Consider the following 18,437-nt stretch of genomic DNA (forward strand, 5'->3'; position numbering starts at 1 on the left):
ATTGTTAGAGCTCCATGTGTGGCAAGTATCTTTACCACAAACTGAGCAAAATGGCTTCTCTCCTGAGTGGACTCATGTGGTCCTTCATCCCTGCATTTCGAGTGACGTTTTTACCACAAATGGAGCAACTTAATAGTGATGAGTGTGATCATATTCATTTCCATTTAACTGTGCTTGTCATTAAGAACTGTGTAATGTAATCTATGTGTAAGGGTAAGCTATGATACAGAGGAGCCTGCTGAAAGAGAGAGAGAGAGAGAGATTCTGCTCTCCCAGCTCCACGTGCCCGACTCCACCTGCAGGTGGATCACAGACTTCCAGACTGACAGGAAGCAGCATGTGAAGCTGGGGAAACACGTCTCTGCCTCATGCTCCATCAGCACCGATTCCCCTCAAGGCTGCGTTCTTTCCCCTCTGCTCTTCTCCTTATATACAAACGACTGCACCTCCAGTCATCAGTCAGTCCAACTCCTGAAGTTTGCGGACGACACCACCCTCATTGGACTCATCTCTGATGGGGACGAGTCTGCCTACAGGCAGGAGACTGACCGTCTGGTGAATAGGTGCAGGCGTAACAATCTGGAGCTTAAGGCTCTTAAAACAAAGGAGATGGTCGTGGATTTCCGACTGAACGCAGCCCCACCCGCCCCCATCACTCTGTGTGACTCCCCAGTTGACACTGTGTTATGTATATGTTATATGTTCGCACCGAGGACCAGAGCAAATTCCTCTTAAGTGTAAACTTAGTTGGCGAATAAAGCGATTCTGATTCTGATTCTGATTCAGGATCAATGAGTGAGTCAAGAGTCAAATGCATCACATGTGGCACATCGCGGATATTGCATGATGATGATCATTGAACGGGGATCACTGGAAGAAGTGGTGATTGAATAATCAATATGGGGAAGACGCCACTATCATATCATCTACAATGCACAGGATGCATGAAGAGGGATGTGCCAAGAGGAGGGAACCATCAACCAGAAACCAACACAAAGGAGGAGACACACCCACATTTGAACAGTTTATATTGTATAAAAACCCTGAGTTTTGGGCACATTGAGTGGAGGTGTAGACAGGACTGGATTGCAGTATGTGGACCAGTGAAACTCATTGAGACCCCATGTGGCGCTTTAGCTCTAAATTTTTGATGAAGTTTTTACTCCAAACTGAGCATCCATGAGGCTTCTCTCCTGTGTGGATTAGCTGAGGGCCGAGCTTTGGCTGAATTGTCTTCACTCTTCACAGACTCCTTCAGACCATGAAGCTGCTCTCCTCCCTCCTGACTGATCCAGAGTGCCTCCTGTTCCTCTTCAACATATGGGCAATCTAGCTCCTCCTGGTCTTGACGGGGGCTCCAAAATTGCTGCAAAAAAAGTTGTTGGATGTCTGAAGGCAATGCTGAAACACACAAATAGACAATGGAAACTGTATGATGTTATATTTGCCCAAGCTTGTAGGGGTACAATAGTTGAGGGGTCCTGCTGCAGTACGGGATCAAGGTAAACGGGTCATGGTGTTGGTTGAACATGGTGGCGTATACTCGACTTGTCTTGATACAACAGTTCTCCACTACTAATGCCAAGTGTAGCATTGATAAGGTTCTATTAAAAAGATAAGAACACTTTGCCTGACACGTCATTGGGTGTTCAAGCACAGATGGTGTTTTGAGTTTATTGCCTGAAAATAAAAACATTCATTTAATTTAGAAGCAGTGTCTTCACATCTTATAGGTAATAAACTTCAGCAATCAATACATAGAAAATAATTTCATACATACAAAAAGTATCAGATCAGATTTTCAAAATATATTATTGCCGATGCAAAACTGTTGCGATTATAGAGTATAACATTTTGATTACTTTGACTTATATATCCCATACAAACTGTTTTGGTGATAAAATAAAGCTTGATTTAACATGTCCTCTATTAAGATTAATAAAAATAACAATAACAATAGTGTTATTTTGTATACAAATCCAACATAATGTGATTCTGAATGTTCAGTGTCATGGTGTTTATTTCTCAAAAAGTTCAAATTTGTAATAAAATTTTTCAAAAAAGTGAACAAGCCTATTCTGTGAAACCGAACTTCTGGGTTGAGAGCGTATAACAGTTGTTTTCGTAGTCTGTCGTTCTCCTGTTGTGCCTGGGATAGTTCTTCTTCTAACTGTTATCTCTTGTTGTAGCTATTCCAAGGCCGCATTTGGTCGCTGCCCCACCACTTTAGATATTTTCCCCTTCAGACCGACTGATCGCGGAGCAAACTGACCTGCGTCTCATGTATTTTTGTTGTTGAATGCAGATTGCAATCGATCACTTTTACTTGAATTGAATAATCAATATGTTGGATTGTAAAACGGATATTAGTCAAATGGTGGCTAATTGTGGAATAATGCTTTGCAAATCTTTGTTACATTTGTTTGTTTTCAAGAGAAGAAAGTAGAAGAAAATATCGATATATTAATGTGATAATTTTGATATTTATTTTGGGGGAAATAATTGTTATATTGCGTAATAAATATAATCTATTGATTAATCGACTAATCGAAAATATAATCTGTAGATTAATAGTTTAAAAAATAATCGTTAGGTGCAGCCCTTGTGTCCATCAGTCTTTCGGCGTTGTGCTGTTTTACGAGTCACGGTATAACCGGAAACATGACCTTCTTTACATTTATTGGCGGTTGACAAACAGCGTATTGGCTCATTACTGGCCCCAACTGGTATGGAGTGTGGGGGTAATAAATCCTCGATAATATAAAAATACATCGTCTCAATCAATTTAGTTATTCTGACATAGTGAAAACAACTTGATAATTGTTAAATATCTTTAATATCTAAATTGTACCGTTTCCTTTCTGAGCTTTAGAATCGTACGCTTCTTTCTTGCTTATACTTCTTCCATGATATCGTCCTCTACTTCTCTTTATCACCACTATTGTATTCTCCCACTAAATCTGTATCTTACATGGATACAAAATCTAGAACGTAAAAAGTAAAAATAGATACAAGAAGTTGAAAAACATACTTTGCTGCGTATCTGGACGAGAATGTGGAAGTGAAGCTTTGAAACATCCCGAGACTCCTCGTTCAACAGTGACATCTGCTGGCAGAAGTGTGAATTGTATTTTTTGCCATCATTTCGTCCCTTTTATAGTCTCTAATTGATAGATTGATTAGTTACAAGCGCTTGTTACCAAAAACAAAAAACGAAACACCGAAATCTGCCGCAACAGTTTGTACGAGAGGATTTGTTAGATTAAACATGAAAGAACACTGATCTGATTCACTTATACACAGTGCTGTGATTGCAATGATATATGTTTATCTTCATATAACATATGATCATTCATAATATGAAGATATTGTTATTATTATCAGTTAGATAGTCGTGTGAATGTGAAATAATGCTGAATATCACATACGGCACAACGGATTTACTACATTTCCCATAATGCACCTGTCAGAAGAAACCGTAAACAGAAGAACGCGGAAACAAAAGAAGGTGTTAGAAAAACAAATACTTACCCGGTTGACGGGTTACTCAGGGAGTCAACTACAATCGAGAACTCCGTCAGCATTAATAACAAGGTTTAGAATAAAGAGTAAGACAAGTTGAGCGGGGGCGTGACCAACAGTCAGCATGGCAACGAAAAGAATACAGAGGGTAAGTTTGACTCGATAGCTTTTGTTGTTAGCTAATGGTTGGTATCTTGGCCAGCAGACGCCAAGTTTGGAGTTTAATATCTAACAAAAGGTTTACTTACTATGTTTTCCGCGCTACAACCTGCATTGACACAACTTCTGCTGACTTTCACAATAATCCCGGACAAGGCGACTCTGTTGACACGTCAAGAAAAAGCATAACAGGAAATGAAATTGGAATCCAAGTTTTAACTAGTTCTTCAACAAATGTTAGCTTTGTATTATCCTGTATGGCTGCCACTTGTCAATGCTGCCACAGAGCAGGGAGGTGTTGGTGTTCATTCAAACTTGTGGTTTGCTCAGTGAGGTTCTAACCCCACACTGCAGTATTTAAACCTATCTATTTTGAAATATTAACTGAATTAGTTCCTGGTTCCTTGATATGAAATGAAAGAAAGTTCCTGTACGATTCCTGTAGTCTTAAATGGGCATATGGTTGAGTTAAGTCCTGTTGATGAAAGAAAGAAATGACCCGCACTGCTTGATTGACCTATATAGTCTCTAAATACTGGCTGAAGAATGTTTAGTTCACAGAGAAACGTGTTGGGCTGAATGGTTAACTTCTGTATTTGTGCTACATTGATCAGGAGCTGCAGGACTTGAGGAGAGACCCTCCAGCTCAGTGCTCTGCCGGACCTATCGGAGAGGACTGTGAGTACACTTGCTGCTTGTCAATGGGCAAGCAGCCGGGCTTTAAATGCCCACAACAATGGTCTTAGAGAGGATGAGGTCAAACTGATAGAAAACCTTTTACCTGTCCACACAAATTTTTAGGGTTGAGTTGTAAAGCCCTGGCCTTCACCGGCAACCCTGAAGCCAGCTTGCACAACAAGAATAACAAACATAGCAAATAAAGAACACTATGAGGAAAAACCAGACGAGCAAGCCATGTTCATGAGCTCCCAGTCTACTCTGTGCTGTCTGATTTAATATCATTTGCACATAGTTTAAATGTTAAATGTTAACTGCCCATTGTCCTAAATAAAATCCTGCCTGAATTTGAATTTAGCACTTGTATTGTATGAATTAGTCCCTTTTCCAGTTCTCCTCTATGTCCCTCATGGATATTACCAGCATGATACAGTGTCTGAACCCTGTCCCTGTCTATCTGAATGCGACCTTTCCTCCTCCCCTGTATACACACTTTCCAAAAGCAGAAATTCCTCCCTAAGGTGTGGTCAGATCCCCCACTCTCTGACATTTGCTGCTGTGACTCAGACATGTTCAACAGTTTCAGATGTCAGACCTCTCCTTTATGTCAACGTTATTGTTCCACCTCACCTCCAACAGTCTGCTATGAACTGTTTCCATCTGGATTCTGTACACAACTTCCAAAACCTCCTGACCTCATACTGTGGTCGGTAAATATTGTAGACTTAGGGTGTCACGCTCTAATCAGCTCATTAACTCGAATCACCTGCTGAGGTTTCCTGAGCCTTTCAATTGTCTCTCAGTCTGGTTCAGTCGGCTACACAATCACGGGGCTGACTACCATATTCTAATTTATTGATGCACCTGTATAGGTATTAGGACTTTCTTTAACCATAGAAAGGAAAAGGAAAATAATGATAGTGATTAATAAGTAATATGTATATAGTAAGTACTGGTAATTGATAAATATTATGTAACGCTTGGATATTACACGTGGGAAAACAAAGAGGGGACAAATAGAGAGGAAAAGAAAGAAAGAAAGAAACACACCCTGAAATTCAGTTAATCCAACAATAACACACCCTTATCCATTGATTTTTTGATTTGTTATGTTTCTGTGATGGCATCTGACCACCATACCAACAAGATCTTATTGACATATCTTTGAGTTATTGAGGTATGTTGGAATACAATGTAAGCGGCCATGTCTGTATCCTATGTTGATTTGATTATTGTGAGTATTGTATTTGAATATGAACAATCCCTGAAACGAACACACGGGCAGAGACACGAGTATGTGTAGACGGGCGATGTGTTGTAGGTTGAGTGATTGATTTCTGGACATTGTGTCACTGTATTTTCTGTCCCTTCTTTCTCCTTTTATTTGTTTATAGTGTTTCATTGGCAGGCAACCATAATGGGTCCGGTGAGTGTTACATCTTCAGTTAAAGCTTTTAGTCATCACATTCACACTCAAAAGCTTTCCTTCAGTAGCTACTGTATGTGTTTCTGCATTGGGTGCTTTTCATTTCATTTGCATTTTTGTTTTATTTTTTTATTTGCATTACCACATTATAGTAGTGGGAGAGGACACACAGACACACGCATGGAACCGGCTTTTAGCAGAGGAGCATTGTGCAGTGATTCTGGCATGCATACCCGGTGAAGGATAATTTATTGACACACATGCCCACCGACACACACCTGTCAGCGTCAATCCGTTCCAGGTCCCAGAACACATTGGGAGAACAGTGAGTTGGAGTACAGATTGGTATTAACTTCCCAACTTTAACATTCATAGAGTTGTCTGCTTACTGGACAAATGCTTTTGAGTTTTGGCTGTAGTTGTCAGCTGTATTCATGGATTTCTGCCACATGACCATTGTGGACAGGTTGCATTCCTCTTTGTCTCCTAAAAGTGGGTGGAAGGTGCTGCTTTCCAAGCAATTTGGCAAAACATTGTGTGCTATGGAAGCACGTGTAAAACGAACAAATGCCATAAACCTCCAAACCAAAGCCTTCGTTATCTAGAACCGGTCCAAGAGTTTCAGGTTCACAACTTACCACTTCACTCAATATTACCACCTTATTCTACTCAAAGTCATGTGATTGTCTTTATGTGTGCAGGTTGACAGTCCTTACCAAGGAGGAGTTTTCTTTCTCACAGTCGACTTCCCCACCGATTATCCCTTCAAGCCACCAAAGGCAAGAGCTGATTTGTTACTCTAAGCTTTTGTCCTGTCTAACTTTAGAAGTAAAGGAACGTCCTTCGGAACGTCCTTCAATGGTCATGGTGACTTCAGGACCCGAAAATGTCTCCCAAATGACCTATGTGAACTATTAAGGTGTATAAAGGCTTCAACAGAACATTGGGTACTTGAAAGTGCAAACCAGTGTTAATGTGATTTTTGTCTTTACAGATAGCATTTACAACAAAGATCTATCACCCTAATATAAACATCCATGGGAGTATCTGTTTGGACATCCTACGGTCACAGTGGTCACCAGCACTAACAGTTTCTAAAGGTAAAAACAAGGCTCAAATGTTTTCAAAAGGAAGACATAAAGACATCTGGCTTTCAACACTATCATTTGAAAAGTGTAATTGTGTAGGCATTGATCTAACATGTAATGAACTACATGTCATGTGTGCCGTTATGTACATGGGTCGTAGACATTCCCCTACTACTTTGGCTCTATATTTCTCTGACATTTTACTGATATTTTGTTTTGTATTTTTCTGTCTTCCAGTTTTATTGTCCATATGTTCATTGCTTTGTGATCCCAACCCAGATGACCCCTTAGTTCCGGAAATAGCACACACTTACAAGACCGACAAAGAGAAGTAGGTATACACACGGGCAGTCTCATTACGATGCACTCGTCTAAACATTCAGAACTCATTTGTATCAGATTTGTACCAGATATAGTGACACTGCTTTTTTATTCTTATGCTTTAAGATTGGATACTGACCTGATTACTGATTGTTGCATCTGTGTACTCCTATTCTCAGTGTTGATAATATGTAGACGGGCACTCTCAGTTTACTCGTTTCTTTCCTCCTCAGATACAACAAACACGCAAAAGAATGGACCCTCAAGTATGCCATGTAAATGAAAAAGAATTCAGAATCTGAACACACTGTAGATTATAGTATTGAATTATCAAATATCCTAGGTGACATCCATCAAGCTGTCATCAATGTTATTTAAAGTCTGAAAGAGTGACCTTAACATTGTTTTGATAGGATGCTGGGGGTTTACTTTGTACAGGTGACAAAGGCTGCTTGTGCTAATTAGAGGTTGCCTTGACATTTTAGGTTTAGGGTGGTGTTTTTTTCTTAAACAAAATTGGTTAAAATACAGGATTACAGCATTTTTAACACTCCTCAAAACAAAAACTTGTGGCATATTGGAGACAAATACCACCGCGTGTCCTTTAGCTCCTGCCTGTTTCAGAGGAGCTGAGTATCGTTGCACTGGTTAGATGCTCTGTCACTCATTCAGTCCCTGCTCATCTGTCTTACAGTCTGTATGTAAGCGGTGAAGGGGCGAATGGTGAAACATTCCTGAAGAAGAAAATAACTAATATTAAAGTCCTCTTATACGCTATACAGCTCCTTTTAACCTTCATGTATTGATGAGTGATGGTACTTCTGACTTTTGCATTTTGTAGCAGACAAAGTTGAATGAAATAATGTACTGTTTACCCAAAAATAGATTACCTCCAAATCAAATCATTCAGCCGTGATTATGATTTTTTCTAAGACCAAACATCCCAGCACAATATACAGCTGTCATTAAACACTATCCCCTTCCCCCCACGAGCAAAGCTGTGTGTTGGATTAACATAGGCACAAAAATCAGATTTGTAGCCCAATAATGGCAAGAAGTAATTGAGGTATCTTTTTGAATTGTTTGGAATTCTGTGGTAACTATTCAACAAAGAGCATGGACTCTGGCAGGTTCAAAACACTTCTGGCTTCTTTATCATGTCCATCATTGCACATTGTCGCACATGGTGGCAAGAGGACATTTGAAGTTGGATTGATGTATACATGTGTCTTTTCTCCCCAACTAGCTTTTGGGGAAGTAATTACCTCAGAGGTTTGCAGGTTTGCTGTTTCCATTGTTGCCAAATACAAGTGAAAGTCATCATCACTTCATATCACAAACTTACTCTGTTTGACCTGTAGTCTGTCTATATCTATCCATCTTCCAGAGGGAGGGAACATTCCATTTTCTGAACCTGTATAAACCAAGTCCTTGAATTTTTCTTTGAGGCTTGTTTGTACTGAAATAATCCTTGTTTGTACTGAAATAAAATTGGTGCACTTTTTATCATTACTTTTTGGTTTTTAACAGTGTTGTTGTGGAATGTATGATGTATCTGTATGTTAGGCTTTACATTCTCTGATTTATTATTGATCATTTATTTATGGTTCTTGTATTTATTATGAATGGTGTTAATATTTATTGACAGTACTGTCACGTTTGTAAGTGTGGAATCTTCACACATATACCCCAGTTCTGTAGGTGGCGCTAGTGGATTGCCTGCCGCCTCAAAACAAGAAGAAGAAGAAGACTCGAGAAGAAACTAACAGAAGGCGCTTTTTGCTGCCCGTGCATGTCAACAAAGAGACAAATCACTCTGTCACTATCTGATGCGGAACAATCTTCACGCTGATAAATGCAAACATGGCTCCGTTAAGCTTCATTACGGCTGGCGTGAGCCTGGCGGTGAAGTCCTTCAATGTCTTCTCCTGCATTAGCAGTTTAGCAAGGTAACCGCCGCCAGCTAACAGAAACCACGATAGAGAAGTTGCTCTCCTGTGTCTGCACATGTGGCAACAGGGAATAAAAGTAGCATTAAAAGTCATAATCGTTACTATACGGTGAATGAAATGACGTGTATGACCGAGCTGTTAGTACTGTCAAAACACACAGCTAGCTAATTGTTCAAGTTAACTCGTGGTGTGTTCACGGTCATTATTGTCTTTGTTAGAGTAAAATGGTCTGAATGAAGTAATGACCAAGCTATCCACTTACTCTTCTGAGGCGTTCCACATTACACTGCAAAGTTTTTGAATTTTGCATGAAATGAAAATGTGTGTCTCTGTTTCACACTCCAGGTGCACCAGAGTGCTCCCAACTGTGTACCTCACATCAGTCAAATGTCTGACCTCTCAGGCCAGCGACCGCCCAAAGAAACCTATGAATGCATACCTAAGATTTGCTGTTCCTCAGGCCGCCGTCATGTGCAGTCAACACCCAGGTAACATTACAGGTAGCAGTTTGTGAACTCTTGTAAGGAACGTGACTGTCGATGATTATTTTATGATTTTTTTTTTTACAGAAATCAAAAGAGGCGACCTCATGAGGAATGTTGCAAGGCAGTGGAAAACAATGAGCCCAGAGCAGAAACAGGTATTTACCTCCTCTACTTGTCATAAAGTAAACTCCATGCTTACCTAACTACTTCCTGTTACAGTGGGTGCATAGATGCATAAAGAGTGTTTTAAGTGGTTGTTGGACACATTAAAGATCATCAGTCCATTAAGCATAAAAGGTCAAACCCTGGAAGACTTTGCATTCTTTAACCTGAATTGTTTGTGTTGTCAGCCATTTCAAGAGGCAACAGTGCAGGCCATGCAGCAATATAAAGTGGATATTGAGTCTTACAAGGCCCAGTTAAGCCCAGCCCAGTTACAACAACAGGTTCAGGAGACGAAGCAGAGGTTGGCCAAAAGGAAGTCCATTCGCAGGAAGAGGGTGAGCTGGCGAGACACGCACATTTGTGTTCTATGGGAAACACGTTGGGCTTTCTGCGTTTATTGTCTCACCACTGTGTGTGTTCCCTAGGAGTTAACCAGACTGAGGAAGCCAAAATACCCTCGCAGTGCGTTCAACATCTACATGTCAGAGCACTATGATGAGGCCAGAGGAACCAACATATGGGTAAGAACCTTACAACAGAAGCATCATGTGTCATGTGCTTGGTCGAACTGTCTTTGCAATAGACAGTGTTTGTCATGTTGATACTGATGTAGTTTTCTGTCATTCAGGAAAAAATTAGATCACTCAACGAGGACTGGAAAAGTCTATTCAGCCAACAGAAACAGGTTGGCAAAATTTCAATTTTTCAATTGTTTTGCTTGCATGTGCAGTATGTGAAAGGGGGAAAAATGCAACTTAGTACGGAAAATCATGTGCCTTCCTTTCCCACCCCACGTCTCAGGTCTACATCCAGCTGGCTCAAGATGATGCGATTCGCTTCAAGAACGAGATAAGCGCATGGGAGGCTTATATGGTTGAGATCGGAAGAGAAGACCTCCTTCGTGCGAAAACGCTTTCTGCCAGGAAAAAAGCTGCGTCTAAAGAGATGAAAGAAAAAACTGCTTCTGAAAAGAAAAACACCACAACAGCAAAAAGTAAGGCTGGAGCTGAAGCAGGGACTAGGGCGACTGCTCAGGGAAAGTCAAAGAAAGCTGAAAAGACTTCAAAGTAGCTCCGAAGAGTGTCGAGACTAGGAAGAGCACATCGAACATTTTACATCTACAGAAGTACAACAGGAAAGCCTGTTGACCCTTTGCTTTCACCCTCTGAAATCCAACTTGGAGCTCAGTTTTCATGATATTTCTGTGGACTTCTAATGACTTAAGAGTCCTGTCATGCCTCTCTTGTATATAAATAAGCACTGAAACAAACTCCCAAAACAAGTGTTGTTTAAAAGGCAGCTCGGATTGAATTGTTGATCACTGAAATTGATGTAAACTAGAATTGGACCTTTGACTGAAATGTTTATAAAAATTTGATTGTCCAGTGCAGAAAACTCTTGATCAAAACAATTGTTAATGAAGTTTTTGATGTATTTTCTGGCCGAGTTTTGTAGTTTTTGTCCAGTTTGGAATAATTTTATATTCACTATCACTTGCCTTCATAGATCAGGTAGCAGCATGGCTTAAGTAATTGCAATTCCTGACTCAGCAAGTTGCAAAAATCAATATCCAATATCCATATGCATACGATTTTTCCAGTTTTTTTGTTTTGTAAACAGGTGAAAGTCAGCCTCAATTGGCTCGCGGACTTATTAAGTGAACTTGGACAATTTCCCATGTCACACCTGACGATCGCTCGCGGCACACTTAGCACAGCGGTTGAAAAACACTGCTCTAGCCATATACCCCAGTCCTGTGGGTGGCGGTAGTGGGTTGCCTGCCGCCTCAATACAACAAGAAGAAGACTCGAGAAGGAACGAAGAAAAGGCGCCTTTTGTCGCTGCCTGTAAATGTCAATCAAGAGAAAAAAGGCTTTGGATGGACGGAAAGCATCGGATCCCTTCACGTATCAACACGCTGATCTGTCAATGTCCGTAGCGGCGTAGCGGAACAGTCTTTTACGCTGATAAATGCAAACATGGCTCCGTTGAGCTTCATGACGGCTGGTGTGAGCCTGGCGGTGAAGTCCTTCAATGTCTTCTCCTGCATTAGCAGTTTAGCAAGGTAACCGCCGGCAGCCAACTGTAACCACGATAGAAAAGTTACTCTCCACGTAATAAAAGTAGTACACAAAGTTATAATCGCTACTATACAGTTAAATAAATGATGTGTATTCCGGAAACACCTGTCATAACACATCTCGCTAAGTGTCAAAGTTATGTTGTGGTGTGTTCACGAACTTAATTGTCTTTGTTAGAGTTAAATGACTTCAATGAAGTAATGGTGACGTTATGAGCAAGCTATCCACTTTGTTACTCTTCTGAGCCATTCTATTACACTGCAAAGTGTTTGAATGAAGTATTTGCGCCTCGACGTGTGTGTTTGTGTGTTCACACTCCAGGTGCACCAGAGTGCTCCCAACTGTGTACCTCACATCAGTCAAATGTCTGACCTCTCAAGCCATCGACCGCCCAAAGAAACCCATGAATGCCTTCCTAAGATTTGCTGTTCCTCAGGCCGCCATCATGAGCAGACAGCACCCAGGTAACAGAATGAAGCTTCATAAAGACTTTATCTTGGTGAACTGGGTGAATATCTGGAAGTAGCAGTTTGTGTACAAGTACACACAATAAGGGGTACACAGTGTAGAATGTGCATGTATGAGAGTATTTACAATTTGTACTACTTAGTGACTGTTGGTGATAGTTTTACGAGTTTCTTTTCAGGGAACGAAAGAGGCAACCTCATGAGGAATATTGCTGAGCAGTGGAAAACAATGAGCCCAGAGCAGAAACAGGTATTTCCCTCCTCCACTTGTCATATAGTAAACTCTATGCTTACCTAACTAGTGAATGTTACAATGGGTGCATAGATGCATAAAGAGTTTTTTAACTGATTGTTGGCCACACTAATGATCATCAGTGCATTAAGCAATGAAAGCTCAAACCCTGGAACACTTTGTATTCTTCAACCTTAAGGTTCGCCACCTTAACGTGGCGGAAGCGTTTGGGTGCTCCCCTGACCCTGGGAGCCATGTAGCAGGCTGTGGTTTAAGTTTCTTGATGTGAATTTCTCTCTCCCATGTAGCCATTTCAGGAGGCAACAGCACAGGCCATGCAGCAGTATAAAGTGGACATTAAGTCTTACAAGGCCCAGCTCAGCCCAGCCCAGTTACAACAGCAGCTTCTGGAGACAAAGCAGAAGCTAGCCAAAAAGAAGGTCAATAGCAAGAAGAGGGTGAGCTGCAGAGACACACACACACACACACACACACACATTTCTGTCACCAACACCAACATGCGACAGATGTATGCACCTTCTGCCTTCATTGTCTCACCACTGTGTGTGTTCTCTAGGAGTTGACCAAACTGGGGAAGCCAAAATATCCTCGCAAGCCGTTCAACATCTACATGTCAGAGCACTATGATGAGGCCAGAGGAACCAACATATGGGTAAGAAACTACAACAGAAGTGTCAAATGCTTGACAGAACTGACTAAGCACATGACGGTGTTTGTCATGTTGATGCTGACGTTGTTTTCGTCCTTCAGGAAAAAATGAAATCACTTCAGGAGGACTGGAAAAGTCTATCAAGCCAACTGAAACAGGTTGGCAACATTTAAATTTTCAGTTGTTTTGCTTGAATGTGCAGTATGTGAAAGAAGTGCCGAAAATCAGGTGCCCTCCTTTCCCACCCCACGTCTCAGGTCTACATCCAGCTGGCTCAAGATGACGCCATTCGCTTCAAGAACGAGATAAACGCGTGGGAGGCTAATATGGTCGAGATCGGAAGAGAAGACCTCCTTCGTCCGAAATCGCTTTCTGCCAGGAAAAAGGCTGCGTCTAAAGAGAAAAAGGAACAAATTGCTTCTGAAGAGAAAGCTAAAAAGACAAATAAGACCACGACAGCAAAAAGCAAGGCTGGAGCTAAAGCTGGGACGACGGCGACTGCTCAGGCGAAGTCAAAGAAAGCTGGAAAGATGCTCTGAACAGTGTTGAGCCTAGGAAGAGCACATAAAACATTTTCCATCTACAGAAGTACAACAGGAAAGCCCATTGACTCTTTGCTCTCACCTTCTTTAATCCAAGCTGGAGCTCAGTTTTCATGACATTTCTGTAAAACTAGTATTGTCCCAAAGAAGGAAATAACCTTTGACCTTTGACTGAGTGACTATTAGAATGTTTGTAACGTTTATAAAACATTCGATTGTCCAGTGTAGAAAACTCCAGTGTGCTGATGTCAAATTTTGAGTCGCAGTCCACAGGATTCTACATTTGGTATTTGATCTAAACAATTGCCAATGAGGGTTCTGATGACTTTACTGACAGTTTTGTAGTTTTTGTCCAGGTAGGAATCATTTTATATTACGCATCACTTTCTTTCATAGATCAGGCAGCAGCACGGCCTCTGTAATTGCAAACCCGACTGAGCTCTGCCATCGCCTGTGTTAGTTCATCACTATCAAGTATCAGAGCTGGAATTGATCAAGAGTACATTTCAGTATTGATAGTTCCTTTTAAAGTTCCTGTAAAATATTTAAAAAAAATCTACAACAACCAGGCATTACATACATACTGTTTTATTCTGAAAACATTTACACTTTTATCCAAAACAAACTTTGTAACTTTGTAAGTGACCCATATGTTATAAAAAAACCCCATATTTTTTAGAATGAACAGTGCAAAAGTCCAAAACAAGAAGGATATAAAAAGTTCAGAAAAAGTCTTGTTTCATTGCTACATACAGTACAAATACACAACAGGTAAAAATATAGTCACTTTTGGTTTACTAGTAGAAGATGAGGCCAGAGACAGCAATGCAAAATGTGAAGGACGTGAAAGACGAGGTTCATGCATGCAGACGACACCGCTGATGTCACTAGATGTTAACCACATCACTGGTATGCATCCTCACTCTCAAAATGTCAAATCTGCACCTCCAACAGGCAAGTAACAACACAACAAGATTAAGAAAAGGAACATACCATATACAGAAATAGGAAAATATAGAATCTTTTGTGACCTCACAGCCTCAAATCTCAATCATCAGGTTTTAAAAAAACGTCAATCGGACGCGTTGCCGTGGAAAGCAAACTAGTTCATCTGGTGGTCGATGCTGTCATAGATTAAGGGTGTCCTCCTCCTTTCTGCTGCACTGGAGCTTGTTCAAGTAAAGCCTGGAAGTTGGGGGACAAGACCAGTTTGTGGGAGACGTTCCCTAACACCATCATGTCTCCTGTCCGACCGTCAGACTGATGCACAGAAACCAGTTGCTGTGAGAAAGATGGAAAGAGATCAATTCCATGTTAATGTCAGCCCTGAAGTTAAGGTGAATTTGAAAAGACAACCCAACACCAAGAGTTAATACTTTTACACTAGACTGCACATCGTAAACAACAAAAAGGAGAAGCTAAAAGACCTCTGTTATTTGTAACTGTCATGACATTTGGATTGTATAGGCCTCCGAGAGAGACACACATGCAACATACACTCCAAACACCTGTAGAAAGGAGAATGCTGCTCCCTCAGAGACGTCCATGACAATATCACCCAGCTTCAGCTCCATCTTCCCAGACTTCCTGATCTGCAGCTTCCCCAAAACTCCCTCTGGGAAGTCTGACAGCACAGAACAACCCTCCTTCACCACTGTCTCCTGCACACAAGAGCCAGACACACAACACGGTAATAACTGACTGATAAATAGTTCTGCTAGTCAACAACAATATAGAATTGAATAGAAATGTCCTCACATTTGCTTGAAGATGCGTAGATTTCTTGTGTTCAACCTTGTTGTCTTTCTTGGCAGTGTTCTCCGGTGCAGAGCTGGTGCTTGGCTTCTGCCCGGTGCCTTTTCCTGGCATACAGTCCGGCAGCTGAATGAAGAAGAGCTCCTCTCCTCCGGCCATGCTGAGGTCGTGGAAGAGCTGGCGCAGTGACCGCTGCTCCGGTTTGTGCAGCTCTGTCCTGCTTTGGGCCGGATGGCTCTCTTTACCTGCCACAGTGAGATTCAGGGTAAGAACAGAATGGTGTTCAACATGTAGCACGGATCCTTTAGTGATGAACGTCAACAAGTGAAGTTTAAGCAGAAAATGCCTCACATGTGGTGGTTGCGACTGTGTCAGCTTTCATCAGGCAGCTGGACTGACACAGAGGAAGCTGAATAGGTTTCAGTTTGGCATCGTTCCTCAGACCCGGGTCGTCTATAAACTGTACATGACGAGAGAAACAGTACAGTCATGGAACCGCTGCTGTTGATGAGGAGGATGTTGGCTCTTCGCTCTGAAACTTGATGGGCCGGTCAGACATGACCCAGGGAGGAATGTGTGAAACTTTGGTTCCAGTTGGCCTGATGGTGGCGCTGGAAACATTTACTTATTGAACTTTTGAAACTATGAAGGTTTGTGCTGGTAAAATGAGAGAAATGTGTGTGTTTGGGTTTAACACACAGTAATGTAACTCAATCTAAAATCAGTGTTAAAGGTGCAGCAGTTATCAGCAAGCACTTACGTCGTCTCGCTGAAGTTTACGAAGTATCTCCTCTTCATCGTCCTCTGATTCTTTTGTGTCTTCCTTCACAGATTTACACTCTGAGGAGGCGACGGCGGCGTCACACATGTCTGCAGCACTACGCCAGACTGGACAGAGAAGCATTTAGTCACTGATCCTGTGAATGATCAACATTGACAGACGAATGAGGGAGGGAGACAAAGATGATGGAGCAGAACACAGAGTGACAGAACCAAAGACCTGTTTTGCAGTTGCTGTTCGCAGGGCCATGTTCAAAGATGGAGTGAGACTGGATGGTCTGGGGCTTCTCTCTCCTCTTCCCTCGGTTCTCTCTTTTTCTCTCTTCCCTCTCTCTCCTCTCCTTCTTTGGTGCCACCTGAACATCCTCCTTTAACCTTTTCCAATACCAATAACAGGTCAAAATATGCAGTATTTACAGGAGAAATTGCATGATTACACAGAACAGAACTCACTCCTCTTTGCTTTTCCTTACAGCATGGACGTTGGGTTCAAAGGTTTTCTGCCCATAACGAGAGAAAGAGACATAAGACTGTTGCATTTTTGATACCAAAATCAAACTGTTATCAGAAGTGAGTCAGGTATACATGTTTACGTACTTGCTTGATTAGCCCTTTACCTTGGTTTTCTTTAAGCTTCCACCCAGGGTCAGGTCCCTGTTTCTGAGGGAGGTCAGTCTTCCAGGTGAGGTGGGGGAGGACAGACCCCTGTTTCGGCCCATTAGTCCTCTGCCCGCCTGGAAACTCAGCCCGGCCCCAATGTTAAAGCCAGGGGAGCTTGCAGCGCTCTCACCCCCATCCCCTCTGTTAGCCATTAGTTTTGATATCAAAGTTCTAAAGGCCTATTTTCCAACATTTGATTTGTTGCAATTCCTTCCCCGGATCGAGACTTCCGGATTACGCTATTATTTTGAAAGGAAACTCGCTCTAAACCCGGTGGCTCCGTTCACGGTCATTCACGTTTACTGCACTATGTGTCCACCAAAACACTAAGAAATCTTACAAGTAATTTAATTTGCACTTGCACGACGAAAACACAGTGGACACAAACAAGCTAATTAAGGGCCGTAAGTCAAAAAAGACAACAGGACAGATTATCCTCCATTTTGTTTGAATTCGCGATCTCAAATGTGATTGTGTGGGGCAATTATACTTAACCCTGAACAGTCTTACAGTCTCCTGACGACAACGTTTTGTTGTCTGTAACACGAAATAGTAATGGCTGTGCTTGTCTCTGGTATAAGCATCCTTCTTTCCTGCTGCACGAATCCATTTCCGCTCGTTTTCTCATAAACAGGGCGTAGTTTCCGCGGCAAAATTGCTCAAAAAGCATCCAGTTTGTCGTAATGGTGATGGTATTCCATTGATTCCAATTTGTGCCCTGATTTTGGCGTTTCCGTGGATATACATTTTTCCGCGATTAACTGCCCTTGTTGTTCTCTAAACGACGTTGCATTCTGAAGCCACAAGAGGGCGCTGTTTGTCTTGATTTGAACAAGACGCGATACTGCTGCTCGGGAACGTTTGTCATTGATGATGTCATATCGTGAGTAATATGTTACTCAAACTGATGTTGAGTTAAAATGTAACAAATCAAGTCAGGTCAAGTCAAGTTTATTTGTATGGCCCAATATCACATACAATGTGTCAAAGGGCTTTACAGACCCAGCCCAAAGCTCTCAAGGAAGACGAGGAAAAACTCCCGAGAAAACCTCGATGAATAAGGAAAAAAGGAAGAAACCTCGGGAGAGGCAGTTCCATGAGAAATCCCCTCTCCACAAATGGCTGGGTGTGCAATAGGAACGTCCAGTGGGATTATACAGAGGTGCATGCAGGACAAAACATATTAAATCAAAAGAGATATATTGTTTGATTGGTATTATCTAGATACAAAACAAAATTCTGAAATTGTAATATTAATGCAAGCAAGACAAATGTAATCTTCATAAGTAGTAAATTCACTTATCTTTCTAAATCATTGATGGCAGTTGTATAACTTGCTTTTAATGTATATTCTTTGGCTGTTGCTTGTTGTTGTTTTTAATATATGATTGAATTTCTGAATTGTACGAGATATAACCATGAATAACAATTAGAAATCACATTCATTTGAATCC

At 41.4% G+C, this 18,437-nt stretch overlaps 4 protein-coding genes across 4 annotated transcripts; 3 read left to right on the forward strand and 1 right to left on the reverse strand.

The window, feature by feature from the left end:
* Nucleotides 1–3,475: 3,475 nt before the first annotated feature.
* LOC143000335 (ubiquitin-conjugating enzyme E2 D4-like) lies at nt 3,476–8,706 on the forward strand. Its single transcript, XM_076149599.1, has 7 exons — nt 3,476–3,670; nt 4,296–4,359; nt 5,754–5,785; nt 6,487–6,564; nt 6,780–6,885; nt 7,111–7,204; nt 7,428–8,706. Exons 1-7 carry the CDS (start codon nt 3,647–3,649, stop codon nt 7,471–7,473), a joined length of 444 nt encoding a protein of 147 aa, XP_076005714.1. The 5' UTR covers nt 3,476–3,646; the 3' UTR covers nt 7,474–8,706.
* A 90-nt stretch (nt 8,707–8,796) lies between these two features.
* On the forward strand, nt 8,797–11,230 carry tfam (transcription factor A, mitochondrial). Its single transcript, XM_076149598.1, has 7 exons — nt 8,797–9,143; nt 9,492–9,634; nt 9,716–9,786; nt 9,982–10,131; nt 10,222–10,317; nt 10,425–10,481; nt 10,598–11,230. The coding sequence occupies exons 1-7, from the start codon at nt 9,058–9,060 to the stop codon at nt 10,865–10,867; spliced, it is 873 nt and encodes a 290-aa protein (XP_076005713.1). The 5' UTR covers nt 8,797–9,057; the 3' UTR covers nt 10,868–11,230.
* Nucleotides 11,231–11,518: 288 nt separating this feature from the next.
* LOC143000333 (transcription factor A, mitochondrial-like) lies at nt 11,519–14,356 on the forward strand. Its single transcript, XM_076149597.1, has 7 exons — nt 11,519–11,861; nt 12,199–12,341; nt 12,524–12,594; nt 12,885–13,034; nt 13,154–13,249; nt 13,348–13,404; nt 13,504–14,356. Exons 1-7 carry the CDS (start codon nt 11,776–11,778, stop codon nt 13,783–13,785), a joined length of 885 nt encoding a protein of 294 aa, XP_076005712.1. The 5' UTR covers nt 11,519–11,775; the 3' UTR covers nt 13,786–14,356.
* A 117-nt stretch (nt 14,357–14,473) lies between these two features.
* Nucleotides 14,474–18,304, reverse strand: LOC143000332 (DNA-directed RNA polymerase III subunit RPC4). The gene is made up of 8 exons (XM_076149596.1): nt 16,941–18,304; nt 16,777–16,823; nt 16,544–16,698; nt 16,304–16,431; nt 15,895–16,003; nt 15,547–15,788; nt 15,297–15,449; nt 14,474–15,069 (listed from the first exon to the last, which is right to left on the reverse strand). The coding sequence occupies exons 1-8, from the start codon at nt 17,133–17,135 to the stop codon at nt 14,923–14,925; spliced, it is 1,176 nt and encodes a 391-aa protein (XP_076005711.1). The 5' UTR covers nt 17,136–18,304; the 3' UTR covers nt 14,474–14,922.
* Nucleotides 18,305–18,437: the final 133 nt, after the last annotated feature.

This window comes from Genypterus blacodes, unplaced genomic scaffold, assembly GCF_046128005.1.
Source record: "Genypterus blacodes isolate CSIRO-AG114 ecotype Tasmania unplaced genomic scaffold, CSIRO-AGI_Gbla_v1 ptg000046l_1, whole genome shotgun sequence".
Lineage (NCBI taxonomy): Eukaryota > Metazoa > Chordata > Actinopteri > Ophidiiformes > Ophidiidae > Genypterus > Genypterus blacodes.